Source organism: Theropithecus gelada, chromosome 7b (assembly GCF_003255815.1).
Source record: "Theropithecus gelada isolate Dixy chromosome 7b, Tgel_1.0, whole genome shotgun sequence".
Lineage (NCBI taxonomy): Eukaryota > Metazoa > Chordata > Mammalia > Primates > Cercopithecidae > Theropithecus > Theropithecus gelada.
In genome coordinates this window covers 56,055,337-56,071,811 of record NC_037675.1, presented here as the reverse complement: position 1 = coordinate 56,071,811, position 16,475 = coordinate 56,055,337, and the positions used below count along the sequence as shown (strand labels likewise).

General features: G+C 46.7%; 1 protein-coding gene across 4 annotated transcripts in view; it reads right to left on the bottom strand.

Annotated features, from left to right (window-relative positions):
- The window catches only part of SAMD4A (sterile alpha motif domain containing 4A), a 227,684-nt gene that overhangs the window by 29,540 nt on the left and 181,669 nt on the right, over window positions 1-16,475 (bottom strand). For 3 of the 4 annotated variants that reach the window (XM_025391588.1, XM_025391589.1, XM_025391587.1), the window contains 3 exons: window positions 14,174-14,283; window positions 11,291-11,377; window positions 2,815-3,148 (listed from right to left, as the gene is read on the bottom strand). In XM_025391588.1, the coding sequence (XP_025247373.1) occupies window positions 2,815-3,148; window positions 11,291-11,377; window positions 14,174-14,283 (531 nt within the window). Of the gene's footprint in view, window positions 1-2,814; window positions 3,149-8,973; window positions 9,078-11,290; window positions 11,378-14,173; window positions 14,284-16,475 lie in introns of those variants that run through there. The other variant, XM_025391590.1, reaches the window with a different exon arrangement.

Genomic DNA, 16,475 nt, shown 5'->3' with positions numbered 1-16,475 from the left:
CATTTATTTCTTGCCTTTGCACGTAGACTTTCAGTATAACAATGTTTGTCATAACAAAACCTTGTAAACCACCTCACTGCCTAGTCATTGGGACTTTGTTAAATACATTACGGTTTATGCATACAGAGGAATAGTATGCCACCTTTAAAAAAACTTTGAGATGGTGCTATTTGTATTGATAGAAATATTGTAAGTATATATACTTTTAAAATGTTATTCTTTTTGTTTGTTTTTGAGAGACAGGGTCTCACTATGTTGCCCAGGCTGATCTTGAACTCCCGGGCTCAAGTGATTCACTTCAGCCTCCCAAAGTGCTGGGATTACAGGCATGAGCCACCGTGCCCGGCTATCGTATTTTTAAAAAACCCATCAGCCTGTAGAAAAGAATGTAAATAAGGTCTGCGTGTGTATAAAAGTGAATATTCACGTGCTTATGTATGATGATGAAGTTTCTGAAAGGATATCCCAAAACTTAATAGTGACTATCCCTGGGAATGAGGATGGCAGGGTTTGGGGTGGGGGCAGGGTGGTTTCCACTTTCCACCGTTTTGTTCATTGGAATTGTGTACGCTGAGTGTGAATTGGGGTTACCGTTTCCTTTAAAGTAGTTAAAATATAAAGAAGCAGTGCCATAGCAGTGTGGGTCTCTTAAGAAGTAGGGCAACGTACCGCGTGTTCAGTAGCTGCTCCGCTTGGGCTTGGCGGAGCCGTGTCTTCACCCATGGGGAAATCTGTTCTAATCCAACACAGCTAAGGGGTGGGTGGGGGAGAGTGAGGGCCCACCCTGGCCATCAAGCTCCAAGGGAAGCTGTGAGTCATCTCTTCCACCAGATTACTATGAATTTAAGTCTTTTTTTAGGACAGGCCTTAAGGTGGGTGGTGGAAGGGTGGGAGTTGCTCTTACTGCAAACTGGGTTTTTAAAAATGGTCTGAAATATTGGACAATAACAGAGAAAAAATTGTTTTCCCCTTCCAAAGGAAAAGTGCTGGCATTACCACATGTTAGAAAATAATCAAGATGTCTTGTAAGACACCAGATCAAGCATCAATTATTCTAATGGTGGATATTTTCGAGGATATGGAAATAAGGGTCTGCCCCAGAAAAGGCAGAGGGTAGCCCAGGTAGAAAGGGGCACTCTTACCCAAAGGACCACGCTGTGGATTCTACCCTCCCCGACAGGCGTGCACCCAGCATGTATGCTTGGATGGTCTGTGGGAAGGCCTAACTTTAGATACTGGTGTCATCGCTCAAGTTTTGCACCACCTACTTATGAGGCATCTACTGTAAGCACTGTGCTACAAGCAGGGTATTGAGTAGCTATTAAAAGTGGTCTGACTGTGCTGCAGACTAATGAAGATACAGTCAAGCAAACAGGCAATTACAGTCTAATGTGAACTGGGCTAAGACAAGGAAAGTAAAGGGGGATGTGGGGCAGGTGAGAGGGGGTACCTCACCCAGCCCAGTGAATCAGCAGGCTTCCTGGAGCATGTAAGGACTTGGCTAAGACCTGGAGAAGGAGGCTTGACCCAGGTGAAGGGAATGGGGTGAGGAAAAGAGTGTTATAGGCAAGGCTGTCCCATGTGGATGTGCAGGCTGTGCACTACACAAGTGCATGCCAAGGTGAGTGCTAACAGTGCCGTGTCCACCCAGACAGGGCACCATCTTGTAATTCACATGAAGGATGAAGGCTTTGTATAAACTAGTAGGAACCTAGGTTCTAGGCAGAGGGGAGATATGTACAAAGGCTCAGAAGCCAAGAAAATATGCTAACTTTTGAGAACTCAAAGATATAAAGTCTGAAAGATATAAAGTCTATATCTTTGAGAACTCAAAGACATAGAACTCAAAGATATAAAGAGTATAGAATGGAAGTGGTAAGGGCTGTGGAGGTAACAAGGAGACACCAGATGACATGTGACTCTTTAGGTTTGGATTTTGTCACCTAAGAGCAGAGAGAACCATCACATGAAACTCTACCTTGTTCTATCTTGAGCTGATAAGAAGGCACAGTGGTAACTATGTGCATGATGGAGAGACTGCAGGGTTCAAATTCCAGCCCTGCCATCAGCTGTGTAAGCTCAGGTGGGCTAATTAGCCTGTGTGCCTCAGTTTCCTCCTCTGTAAAATGGGATAACTTGGGGATTAAGTAAGCTCTATAGGTAAAGCATGTGTCTGCTACAGAGGAAAAGTTAAATAAATGCAAGCTATTCGTACTAGAGCATTTCGCACGGCAGGCCAGCCGTGAAGAGAGAATATAAACACAGACACGGGAGAATGAGAACAAAACAGTTCCATGCTGGGAATTCTCCAAACCCTGGCCACATCTGAGAACACTTTCAGTGGTGAGGAGAGGCCACTGCTAAGGCTGGCATCTTTCTGCACAGGGAGATCTTTGGGCTCTGGCTAAAGGCGTCTGTGCCCCTTCAGTTTGTCACTCATTTTCTGCCACTTTTGCTTTGGGGAGAGGGTGAGATGCTGAGTGAATGGTTTGTTCCCGAAATCATCTTTTTCGGAGTCCTTCCCACTTTCCTCCCGCAAGGGTCCACTGGCCCAATGAGCACTGTCATAAAAGGGCTGGCATCCCCTGGTCTGAGGGATTTGGGAGAGAAAGGAGCCGGGATTAAGGAGTAGGTGTCCGGGGGTCACAAAAGGCTTAACCTCTCTGAGCTGCACGTTCCCTATCTGTAAGATGGAGCTAATGATGTCTACTTGGACAGGGAATTTATCCAGCATCCAGGGGAAGCCCCCAGGAGCCTGTCGCTCTGGTTAGTGGGATCCGAGAAGAAAAAAGAAATGGGCACATCGGGCTCTACCTTTCCCCATGACGCGTGTGAACTGCCCGGGGAGGTCCCCCTCCGGCAGGGGGGCGACGGCCAGCTCCCCATCGCAGCTGCTCAGCTGGTGCGGCTGGAGCCCCCCACTGGCCCCGGCCGAGGGGGTGGCCGTGGCGCCAGTCGCTGTGGCCCCATCTTTGCAGTCGGGGCTCTGGCTCTCGGGGCCCATCAGTGAGGGCTGGCGCGGGGCCTGGGGCTCCCGGGGGCGAGCCTCGGGCGTGGTGCTGGGGGAGCCGTAGGCCTTGATGGGAGTCAGGATCATCTGGTGTAGTTCCTGGAGCGGGACGCGCAGGCTGCCCCCCTCGATGATGTCCTGGACGAGGAGAGCAGGAAGACCTCCGTTAGGCTCAGGAATAAGGGTCGTCCACCCCTGTACCTGTCCTCCCCTGCCCTGAGCTCGGGATTCGTGGCTGCTGGTACCCTCATCAGGATGTTTTTGGGAAAAGGGACCACTTTCGTTTCATCATTCTAATATTGGCCCAGGTAGAAAATTGGAAAATACAGACAGGTGTAGTGAGGAAAATACACACCATCAGAAAATCCCACTATCTAGAGATGACCACTAAAACAGTTTGGTGCATTTCCTTTTCTGCCTCCCTCGGTGCATTTCTGTAAAATGTGGTTATACATTTTATAGTCACACGCTTTGGAAGCTGTACAACAAAGTTGGGTGACATGATGGCTTTGTGTCCTGTGTATGCTTTATTCTGGATGAAATAGCCCATTCACACCTTCACTCAGTCCATGGCACAAGCAGCACAGGGTAGCGATTAAGAGCAGAGACTCTGGGTCAGAGGCTAGGGTTTGGATTCTTGCACTCCCATGTGACCCTGGGCAAATGGCTTAACCACTTTGTGCCTCAGTTTCCCTGTGTACAAAATGAGCATATCGTAGCTGCCTCATTGTCTTTAGGGTTCCCCAGGGAGTTGACATCCAGCCACGAGATAACTATACCACGCCAGGGGCTGTGGTATGGGCCGGGGCTGCTGTGAGGGGAAGCTCCTGGAGAGGGTGACACTGGTGCAAGGACCCAAATGAGCATGGGCATGAGGATCCTGGGGAGAAACGCTCCAGGTGGAGGGCACAGCAAGGGCAAAGGCTCTGAGCGGGGAGTGTGAGGAACAGCAAGGGCGCCTGCGATGGAGCAGGTGGGCCATGGTGTCCCGTCAGCCACCTAGGCCTGAGCCTGGAGGCCTTGGGCCGGGGCAGGGATGCTGGAATCTAGTCTAAGATGGGAAACCAGGGAAGGTTTCGAGCAAGGGAGTGCCAAGTTTTACAAGAATCATTCTGGAGAGGAATATGTATAGAACTGTAATATAATATATACATGTCTTTATGTGTTGTGTAATAACATTGGATCATTCTGCACATATAGTTTGATATACTGGGCACTACTTATTAAAAACAGAAATAAAAGTTGATTCTGATTGGTATTTCTCTCTGTGCCAGATGCTCACAGAGGCCCAAACACTGTGGCTTGGAGCGTGGCTGGGGCTCGGGAGCCTGGGACCCTGCCTGGCATGGTGGCTGGGGTGGACCCTCTGCAACAAAGCTGCTCCCCCTGTGTTTGTGCACATCAAGGTCTTCCTAGGACCTGGAAAGGACATTGACAATCAGGGCCCCGATTATTTATGAAGTATTTAATTTTTCTTTCTTTTTTTTTTTTCTTTTTGAGACAGAGTCTTACTCTGTTGCCCAGGCTGGAGTGCAGTGGCATGATCTCGGCTCACTGCAACCTCTGCCTCCTAGGTTGAAGTGATTCGCCTGCCTCAGCCTCCTGAATAGCTGCAATTATGGGCACGTGCCACCATGCCTAACTCATTTTTGTATTTTCAGCAGAGATGGGGTTTTACCATGTTGGTCAGGCTGGTCTTGAGCTTCTGACCCCAGGTGATCCGCCTGCCTCAGCTTCCCAAAGTGCTGGGAATACAGGCGTGAGCCACCGCACCCGGCCCAAAGTATTTAATTTTCTGAGAGCTCAGAATAGCAAGGACATTTAAAAAAGCCTGATGCATGAGTATCCAATCCATTCCTGGGGTCCTCTCTTACACTTGCTCGATGGTGTCAGGGAATGCAAACATATGAAATGTGATAATTTCTGCACCCAAACATTTCCAATCAATCCATCAGAAAAAGGAAAGCTGAGGACGGCAGCCTTGAATGTGCCTGTTTCAACTGTGGGCAGTGAAGAACACCAACAGCCACACCCTGTCGTTGGCAGGAACCTGCTTTGTTTGGCGGGGAGGGGTGGGAAGTGGAGCCTGGATTATGCCTTAGCCTAGTTGGCACGAAGGGTTTATGAAGGAAGTGAAATTTTAATTAGCCACCAGAATTGTCTCTCAAACCTGGCCAGGGCCACTGTTCAGCCTATTTTAGGGGAGAAAGTCCGTTTTTCTCTTTGGAGAGTTTCGCGTCTGCCACCTTCCTTCTACACATGACAGATGTCTCTGCAGCAGTCGGGCATGCTCCTGATCACTCCTTCCCTGCTGCCCACAGTAGACCCGGCCCTTTCCCAGCATCTAGACACCATCATGTGATCGGCTTCCTTGACTTCACCTGGTGATGTGACCAGGGCAGGCACAGGGAGGTGAGCTAGCTGACCCACGCCAGGAGAGCACCTACCACCTTTTCTGATCAGACTGCATGCTAACTAGGGGACCCCTGGATCCTACCTTGAGATCCTGCCAGCGGCCCAACCAGCCCCTGGGTTGCGGGGGACACTGACCTCCTTGTCCAGCCCCTGACTAAGGAGGGGAAGGGAAAAGAGGGATGAAGCTTCCCTATGAAGAGGGGCTAGGAAAGCCACGCTGGGGTGATCACATGGATCCCTGCCGTGCCATCCCATGCAGCTGCTGTCAATGGGATGAGCAAATGCATGCTTGGGACACTCTGTCAACTGCACCAAACCCCTGCCTGCTCTTGTCACATGGCAAGAAGGTTTCTCCAGCTAGTGGTGAGAGGAGATTTTGGATATGTGAAGAGACTTCCAACAGGAAACATATGCATGCTCCATTCAAATCTTATCTGATTCTTCAATTGGAGGCAACCACACCAAAAATCAATCAATCAATAAATGAAAACAAAAATCAAAAAAGAAACCAAAGACATAATGAATAATGTTGGACACTTTCTATAAAATATAACTTCCCAGGAATCATGTAGAATTTTGTTTTTCCCTCATAGACATCAAGCCATTGTCTCAAAGATAACACTTGGCTTACAACCAGTTAGCTCATCCCCTGATCAAGCTGGCATCAGTAGCATGGCACTGTGACTCAGGTCATGTTCCTGACACTTAAAAATGAATTCCTGAACTCAAAACAGAGTGCCCAAATTGAGAAGGAACAGGGAAATGGCCAGAATGGAAATCAATCTAGCACCTTTGACTAACTGTGAGAATTAATTCTCCATGTTGACAAAAAAAATGGGGAATCCACCCAAGTCTTTACTGATCTTTCATACAGAAAATATACTCCCACATGATAAACACAAAGAGGCACAGTGAAGCTGTTCATTAACTAACGTGCTGTTACAAAGCTGAGGAGCTCCTTTGAGATCAGAGAGCGTCTGCCACCTTCCTTCTACACATGACAGATGTCTCTGCAGCAGTCAGGCATGCTCCTGATCACTCCTTCCCTGCTGCCCACAGTAGACCCGGCCCTTTCCCAGCATCTAGACACCATCATGTGATCGGCTTCCTTGACTTCACCTGGTGATGTGACCAGGGCAGGCACAGGGAGGTGAGCTAGCTGACCCACGCCAGGAAAGCACCTACCACCTTTTCTGATCAGACTGCATGCTAACTAGGGGACCCCTGGATCCTACCTTGAGGTCCACCACTGACCACAGCCATCACTCAGGAGACAAGCAGGAAGGAAATTACTTCCTGACTTATACCAGCCCTGGTGTGGCTAACTTGGGTCTCGGAGGAAGGTTGGTTCAGTGCCTTTCCTGGGCATATGACAACAACAAGCTGCAAACCATCTGGAAAAGAGAGTCTTGAGCAGCCGAAGTGTCCCCAGCACTCATGTGGTGTCTCTAACTCCATCCTTCCCTTTGTGTAAGAAGAATTGGGATTCTCACATAATAGACAGGACTCCTGTATCTAGTGCATTTGCTCTTTCCTCCTCTCATGCACCCATCAGCTGCTGAGCCCTGTCATCAACCAGGCACTGTTATACACTGGGGATATGAAAGCAAATTAAGTCATAATCTTTGCTCTAAGGTGCTTACAGTTTCTGGGACCCACATGGTATGATGGGCATCAGGGCAGGGAGCTGTGGGAACATATAAGAGGGACCCCTGACCACCACTGTATGTTTCAGGAAAGGAGAAACAGCAGGAAAGGAACAAAGGATGAAAGGACGCTGTACATGGCCGAGCAGGGCTCATTGAGATGAAGCTCAAGAGCTTTTCCAAGTCCTTAGGAACCAACTTGCTAAGGAGTTTGGACTCACTCGAGTTTCTTTTTCTTAAAATCAGGATACCTTGGCCGGGCGCGGTGGCTCAAGCCTGTAATCCTAGCACTTTGGGAGGCCGAGACGGGCGGATCACGAGGTCAGGAGATCGAGACCATCCTGGCTAACACGGTGAAACCCCGTCTCTACTAAAAAATACAAAAAACTAGCTGGGCGAGGTGGCTGGCGCCTGTAGTCCCAGCTACTCGGGAGGCTGAGGCAGGAGAATAGCGTAAACCCGGGAGGCGGAGCTTGCAGTGAGCTGAGATCCGGCCACTGCACTCCAGTCTGGGCGACAGAGCGAGACTCCATCTCAAAAAAAAAAAAAAAAAAAAATCAGGATACCAGCAGCTCTCCTGATTACCTTAGGAAGTTTGCTGTATGGGCCAAATCCACCGATAGGGGTGAAACATTTTTAAAAAGTATACAATGTACCTTACTAGTATAAGGCATTATTACCTCGGAAATATTTAGCATTTAATATTAAGTTTCTCTGCTGCTTCTCTGCAGCACTTGATGGAATCGGGGGTCTCAGACCTCAACCCAAGAGGACAAGATCTGGATGTGTCTGAAGGAAAGGCACAGGCTTACAGAGAAGCATTTTCTCCTCCTGTAAGCAGCAATACATGGAAGTGAGGTGAATGCGTGAGTGTGTGTGTGTATTTCCTTCCTCCATGCCAGGGACCCAGGCTCAGAACATGGCTTAGCTTCACAGTTTGAGAGTGAATTGAAAAGGCAGGATGGTGAATAAAACCACGTGGAAACATTTTCATTACTCAAGATAAATGTTGAAAAATCTGCTCCAGTGACCATTCTAATTTCCCTTTTCCACTATATACCTTGAGAAGTCTACAATTCTGTACCCCATGGCCCCTCACCCGTTCACACCAACTGGTTCACAGGCTTCTGCTTCTGTTTCCTCCCATTCCCCTGAAACCCGTAACATCATGGCACAGTGACCTGCCGAGGGCCAGTTTCAGAGGACAGTGTTTCGTCTCCATTGTACGTGACACTTCCATGGCACCTGGCGGGATTCCTTCCTTCAAACCCTCCCGACCCTCTGGGCGAGCACAGCCCGTATTATTGCTCAGCCCCTCCATATCTTACAGTGCTCCTAAGGGCCTGTCCATGCTCTTGACACACACTTCCCGGGAGCACCTATTATCAGTTACACTCAGACGACGCACAATCGGTCCTTTCAAACCTTGTGGGCCTCCTGGACTGTAGGCCTGCTCTCTGGCCACTGACTTGCCACTTCTACTTGGGTGTCTCACAGGCACCTCACACTCAACCCTTCCCATGGACCTCCATTTCCTGCCCCTACTTCTCCTATCTTTTCTGTCCCCAAATGCTGTGACACTCAAACCCAAGCCTGGTCACAATCACTGGACTCCCTCTAAATGATCTCTATCCTCCTCCTCCATCTTCACTGCCTCTATTGTGGTTCAAGGTCCCATCAAGACTTGCTATAGTTTCCTAATGAGTTTCCCGGCCAGCGTCCTGCTCTTCTGAAGGCTTCCCACCTCATCACTGCACAGCGGTCTATTTCACCTCAGGAAGCTTCCCCACCTGCTATGGTGATGACGTCGATCAGACTGGGTTATGAGATAATATGGTGCCATATCTAACTGTCCCAATGCACGTCCCCAGCTCCCCATGGCAGGAGCCATGTATGACTCACGGTTAACCTCCAGTGGATGGGGCAAATTGTGTCCCAGGCAGCTGCTTGATAAGGGTTCAGTAACTGAACAAAAAAGCTCTGCACACAGAGTTCAGACAGCCACCACTGATTATGAACTAACTATGGGCGGGGCCCCAGCTATCTCCTTAGAAATCTATGTGAGGTAAGAATATGGGAGGCAGGCAGGGGCAGATGACTCTTTTCCCAACAGCATCATCAGCCCAGCGGTGTCTGGGAATGCCTGGGAAATGGCTGATTTGAGTCTGCCACTGGTGCCGTCAGTGGTAACAGGTTACAAACAACTCACTCCCTTGCAAAGCAGGAGTTAGGGGTTCCAGAGAAGAGAGGAGGGCCAGGGGATGAGTCCTCAGTGGATGCCTGAGAGAGATTCCCTCCCGCCCCAGCTCATCAGCTTAGGCAGGGACAACACACCGGATGTCCAAACATTCGGGTATTCTGACTCAGGCTCAACCCAGTCATCTGACACACATCAGCTCTCCTCTCTCAAAGAAGTCAGACTCGATAAACTCCATTTCTTTCCACTGGCTGCCATCACACTCTGCTCTGTAGGTGGCACCTTTTAACTTTCCCATTCCAGCGAACAGGGGAGTCACTATTATTCTAGGTGCAAAATCTGGGACACAGAAAACATCACTGACTTATCAAAGGCTAGATGGAAAGTCAGTGGCACGTCGGGGTCACCCTTGCTACTGGGCTGCCAGAGTGTTCCCCGTGCTGACTTCTGCCAGGCTGCAGGGAATAAAGCTAACAGGAATTTGTCTCCCAGGTGGGTGCGCTTCCCCAGTGATGGAGGATATGAATGAATCCTCAAGGCTGCTCCAGAAAGAAGGGAAAAAAATCACTCTTTTACCATAACACTTAGCAATCAAATCCTTATGCAAAATGTTTTCTGCACTTTCTAACAAAGGAAGAGTAAATTGGCCTTTTGAATGTTCCCCCGAAGAGAATGGTTTCTCAATTTAAAAACGGCAATAGTCACTTAGACAAACTGCTTTCTAAAGTAGTATACAATTAAAAACAACAACAAATAAACCTCAGGTTCTATTGGATATCTCACTTGTAATCTGTAATTCACTTTAAGTAAGAAGAGGTCTTTAATCACGGATGTGCACGTGAGAAGCCTCTGTCTGTCTATCTGGCCAGAGGTTTAAAAAGAAACGTTCCTTACGAAGTTATATATGTGTATTCTATATATATATATATATATAACATATATGCATTGAATATAACTTTATATAGTCTATATGAAATTATACACACACATCTTTGTGCTGAAAAATTACCACTCCATTAAATGTTTATGTGCTCACAAAATTTGCTTTATCCCTACCTCCCTCAATACTCTGTCCCCTTCCAAAATCCAAAAGCTCCCTAGAATTACTAGAAGAGGTTACCTCTAAAGCTCTGCAGGCTGCAAATAGCCACAGAACTTCCCACCCACCACTCCTGCCTCCCAGTACTCATGCATAAGAATGCCAGCCCTGAGGCAGAGGCAATGCTGGTTCACTTGTGTGAGGCACGGGGCCTGCCCTCCTTGGGATCTTAGATGAAATCATGTCGTCATTAAGTCCTAAAAATGACATTGTTACCAGGGCAGCATCCAGACACAAAGGTAAGAAGAGGACCTGTGTAGGCAGCAAACAAAATGGGACAGTAGGCAGCTGATCACTGCTTTTAACGTTGGAATAAACTTTTTTCAGCATTTAGCATTTTTGAGATGGTTCCTATCAGAGTCACAGGGACCAACTCTGTTGTTAAGTTAAAGCCTGAAATGATTCTCTTGAGAGCCAACTATGTCTGCCTGCCAAATGCTTCTGACCGCCTCTATCTGCAGCGTACCTGTTAGTATCACCACTCGGGGGCAGCTTTTCTCAAAACAGACCCTCCCCTGGGAGGACAGTGAGACCAAAGCACACTGCGCATGCCCTGCCCTGTTTTGCCAAGATTTCAGCGTCTGATTGTGAACTGGTCACCTCACTGATCTCTACAAATGTATATGAGGCAGAGACACAAATGCATATAAAAAGGGTGCATTTGAAAGCACTTCATCAGGGCTCTGGGACAGCTGGGCAAGGCAGCCTGGGCCCAGGGAATAAGCGCCCTGAGGCATCGGCTTCCAAAGAAGCACGTGCAACCGGGAGGTTTCACTTCAAAATCATTCTGTTTTCTCTGACTTTGGGAAGGAAACCGCATGATATGCTCTAGCAGGTCTGTCGATGACACTTCCAATGGAGAATTTTCCTTAGTCTACTTTCCCATAACAAAAGTGGAAATGTTCCCTCATCCAATAACTTACCCTTTCCAAAGACTTCAGGAGATTTTGTCTTTCTTTGAGCTTCTGAATACTGATGACAATTTTGTGTCTTGCACCTTTGGTAACATTCTGTAATTAAACAACAAGTTACATTTAAATGTATATTTAAAAACATATTTTAAGAATCAGCTTACAGGTTCTTGGAGGCTTTTACTGTCTTCTTTGTTCCTCTATTTTCACGGGCTCATCAATATCCACTTACCTCTTGCATTAGTACCCATCGTCATAAACCTCTTCTTACTAAATATTATTATTATTTGTTGAGACAGAGTCTCACTCTAGTTGCTCAGGCTAGAGTGCAGTGGCGCCACTTAGCTCATCGCAACCTTCACCTCCTGGGCTCAGGTGATTCTCTAACCTCAGTCTCCCAAGTAGCTGGGACTACAGGCCGCCACACCTGGCTAATTTTTGTATTTTTTGTAGAGAGGGGGTTTCGCCATGTTGCCCAGGCTGGTCTCAAACTCCTGGACTCAAGCGATCTTCCCACCTCAGCCTTCCAAAGTGCTAGAATTATAGGTGTGAGCCACTGTGCCTGGCCATCTTCTTAATTCTAAATCCATCTGGCTACACATTTGCCTGCGTCTTTTGACCACACTTTTTATCTGTATTTGTATCTTTCTGTATCTTAGAGAGAGATGCGGAACGGCCAATTATTCCACTCAGCATGAAATTTCTTCACAGTCTTAGAAGATAATTTTTAAGTCATGCACTCTTCCTTTTCTCCAGGCTTTATAATTTCAGTCCCCCTCAGTTTCCCTGAAGGTCCCAACCCCATACAGACATTCATGGCTTTCTCAAACCCTCCCTGTGTTTTTACCCATCTTGAAAAGATGAGCAGCCCAGTAGAGTCCACATGGAGTGTCATAAAACACGGGGAATTTCTGCTAGGTTGCAGCCTGTCTTTTGTTACTCTAAGGAAAACTAGAATAGAAAATTACTTAAATTCATAATTCAGTCATCTCTTCCGGTAAATGATTAGGATTCACAGTAAGAGTTGTGGATTTTATCTTCTTAACTGGGTAGCAGTGGTGAGCCTAAGGATTTAAACAGTTGTTGATAATAGATACTGCAAATTTCCTGATAGACAGCCCTTTCTCAAATAAGGTCTCTAACTCAAATGTCTAGCAACTATTCCATAGAATTCTTCTTAAAGAAGGAAAAGATAGGAATATCAACAACATCTTTACTAGAAAAATAAAGACTCAAATGACAAGTGAACCCAGTCTCTAAGATGAAACACTAGGGGTATATTTCTGTTTACCCTTAACTTTGGGTTCTAGTGAATTAAATTACTCTGAAAAGTTTGTGCTGGCCTCTGGCTTTGCCCTCAATTATTTCTTGTTTTTTTCCTCAAGTTGAACAACTGATGACTTAGATTTTTTTCAACTCTGACCCAAACACAAAAATGCTCTTAGAAACAGTTCTCATCAATCCCTGGGATTTCAAGGAGCAATCAAGATTCAAAAAGAGGTGGGAGAAATGTTAGGAAGTTGAAATGAGTGCCTTTCATTCTCTGAGAATGTGCAGTGACTTTGGGCTTTGTGTTGTGTCTCCATATTGGGAGTCCGCCAGGCCTGCAGGGTTAAATGAGGGTACCGAATAAGCACTGGGGAACCGGTGATCTGCGGGGAGGTGTGCATCCAGACCAGCCATGCCCAAATGGTACAATCTCCTCTTCCTGCAAAGGAAATATTTTTAGCCTATTCAGACCATCGATTCTTTTAAATCATTGCTGAAAGGAAACTGAGGCCAATGTGAAACATACAAATAGCATTTTAAACAAGGGAAACAAAGACATTGGTCAGATCCATTCACCCGAGCACAGCGTAGCAGGAAACATGCTTAGTTTCAGGGGTTCTGTTGACTGGCCTGTGGCATCCACATTGGGGAAAGATGCCTTAGGGGAAATGAAATTTGAGACCTATGGAAATCTCATTCTCAATGATTGTCTCAGGTTAGAAGAAAAAAAGTTTGCATAATTTTCTCCAATCTCAACAAAGACTGGCATGGACATGGCTTTTTTTTTTTTTTTTTTTTTTTTGAGACAGAGTCTTGCTCTGTCGCCCAGGCTGGAGTGCAGTGGCCGGATCTCGGCTCACTGCAAGCTCCGCCTCCCAGGTTCACGCCATTCTCCTGCCTCAGCCTCCCGAGTAGCTAGGACTACAGGCGCCCACCACCTCGCCCAGCTAGTTTTTTTGTATTTTTTAGTAGAGACAGGGTTTCACCGTGTTAGCCAGGATGGTCTTGATCTCCTGACCTCGTGATCCACCCGTCTCGGCCTCCCAAAGTGCTGGGATTACAGGCTTGAGCCACCGCGCCCGGCCTGGACATGGCTTTTTAAAAATGTTGGGGTGGGTCTGAGGCATGACCTGGTGCTTCTACTCAGCAGTCCAGTTAGAAGCTGGCTGATTTGTAACTGGACTAGACAACAGACAATGGATCTGTCACTTCCCAAACAAGCCAAGCCCTGCTCGGGCAGAGGGAGGGAGAGAGTGAGAAAAGCAAAGGCAGGGATGTAGATTCTTTGTGGCATGGTCAAATGTTACTTCTCCTAGGAAATTCCACCGATTCCTCCCTAGCACCTGGAACTTTCGAGTGTGCCGAGATTATGCCTTTTCACACCACTTGATCTCACCCTCACGACCCTGGGGTTATCTGCTTGTCTTCCATCTCCTATTGGACTCTGAAGGCAAGAATCCACTCAGTTTTGCTCACCATGGAATCCTGGCCAGCACCCCACAGTTCCCATGACAGGGCGGGTTACTGTGTGGGCATAGGTATGGGTCCAGACAAGGTTGTCCAGGCCTTGAACTTCAGGTCCCGCCTGGGGCACCCTCTCAGGGAACGGTCACCTCAAGCACATACCTGCGCCTCCAGCTGGCACTCGGTGAGGGCCATCATCTCCTCATAGGTCATCTGGGAGAAAAGCGCAGCATATTTGTGCAGGCGGAGGCTTTTTAGCCAGGCTGGAACATCTGTGGTGCAAGATGTGCAAGAGATGGGGGGAGAAATGAGAGGGAATGAGAAGAGATGACAAGAGATGTAGGAACAGAGAAAGGAAAAGAGGGTGATGGTCAGAGGAAAAAAAGGAAAAAAAAATCTTTATGTTACTATGTATTTAATTTTAGCTAAGATGCAGAAGTCTCAGGCCAGCCCTGACATTCCTACTGGTGGGCTCCTTTACTCTACTTAGACCAGGAGAACTAACTTGGGGTCCATGAGATTCAGGGCATTCACAAATCCCCTACAATTATATCCCAATTTGTGAGTAGATGGGAAGTTTTCTGGGCAGAGGGCCATCCATAGCTTCTATAAGATTCCCAAAGGGGTTCATGAGCAAAAAGATGGCAGGGAACAACTGCATTAGCTGGACCGCTTCATCATTGAGTTGGAAAGAGCTGGCTTCGAATGTTAGAGCTACATGAGCAGACTACGACCTCAAGATAATTTTTGTATATTCAATGTAGATTTTCACACACTGTTTCAGCCACTCCCACAGTGATAGAAAAATGGTGGAGTCACCCATTCCTAGCCTGATCTTTCCCCAAGAAAAATGCCTCCCTATATATACCTGAATGGGAAAAAGGGCATCCTGATTCCCAAAACTGTTTCTGTTGTGGGGGTGTGTCCACTGACCATTTCTCCAAGCCATGAAATGTATCCAGATGTATCTTTGACTTTTTACTTGATTGTCAACCAAAAATATATCAGGACTTGAAAGGCCCAAAGATTGGCTAGGCCATAGGATAATGGAAGTTCTAAAGTGCATCTGAAATAACCTCCAAGTCTGAGATTCCAAAGTTAAGAAAAGTAAATGGTAACTGTATTGAAAATCCACAGGAGAACTATTACCTTGTTAAATAAAACCAAAACAAAGTATTTGCCCATATTCTTTTAGTCAGAGTTTTTGAGCTGATAGGATCTTTGGAAAGTTTCCAGAATCATCTTCCCTCATCCCTGGATCATTCTAAAGATGGCGAAAAGAAGTCATGAATCCTAGATCAGAGAGCAAGTGTATGGTGAAATGGGAACCAGAACCCAGATCTCCTGATTCCTAGCTCTTTCCTACAATGTACCAATTCTTACAAAATAAGGACCAAACAGCCTATCAGTAGCTGAAAAACAGTGACAGTAAAGTACTCTGAAATGCTAAAGCGTTGGGTAAATGTTATTCTTGTTTTTCATGAAGTATTATCCATCACCAACCATGTTGACTGCAGGATTCTATCAATTGCTAAATGCTTTATTCTGAGGCACTGACCACACATATTTCAAAACAAGCGAGAACCTTCCAATTTTTCAACGTTTAGAGTAGATAAATGTTGAGGTTGATGAAAGAGGCCTGGACTATTCTGAAATCAGGTCCTGCTTCCTGAGTGAAACACCTCTAGGTTTAGGGAATGTGGGTGTGGGATAATCTCCTGAACTCAAAAGACTTAGGTGGGGATGATGGGCCTGGTGAGATTACTTGTTGATTTGCAGTAAGGAAAAGGTCAAGGAAGGGGAATTTCTGGAGAATTGAAATTGGACAGTCAATGGCATCTTAAGAACAGACTCAGTTATCTCAGGCTAAAAATCACTCCATTCTGTGCTTGAAAGCCCTTCACTCTACTATGACAATCAAGAGTCCCTCTGTTACCATTAATAACCACAAACAGACAAGGCTTCCCCAACACATCATACTAACCCCTTACGTCATCCTCAACTCAAATTGCAGTTGGATCAAGAGTCTGGGACATGGCAGCTAAGGAGTCTGGAACCTTCCATCCTGCAACATCCTGGAGCTATTTTACCAGACTTCATTTTCCACCATGCTTTTATTTCTGCTGAAATAACGCTAATGCTTCTGCAGAGTGAGCGGCACTGATTTTAATTACGACTTTGGCTTTCAGGCCAACGGCATGTTACCACTCTGTCACCAGGTTTCACGTTTGCTATTTACATCCTGAAAGTCCCAAGTTACTGCTCAGAAAACTCAATGATCATGATTCAGAGAAGCCTGGGTAATCCAGTGCTGCTCTTGGGCACAATTCATCACAAAAGAGAAGGGAGCAGTCTCTTGGAGCAAATTTTCACTGGGTGCCCTACAGCTGAACCGTGCAAAATCCACTGATGATGAACAGAATCCTGAGCTATTGAATCGTGTTGTAAACATGGTGCTTTATAA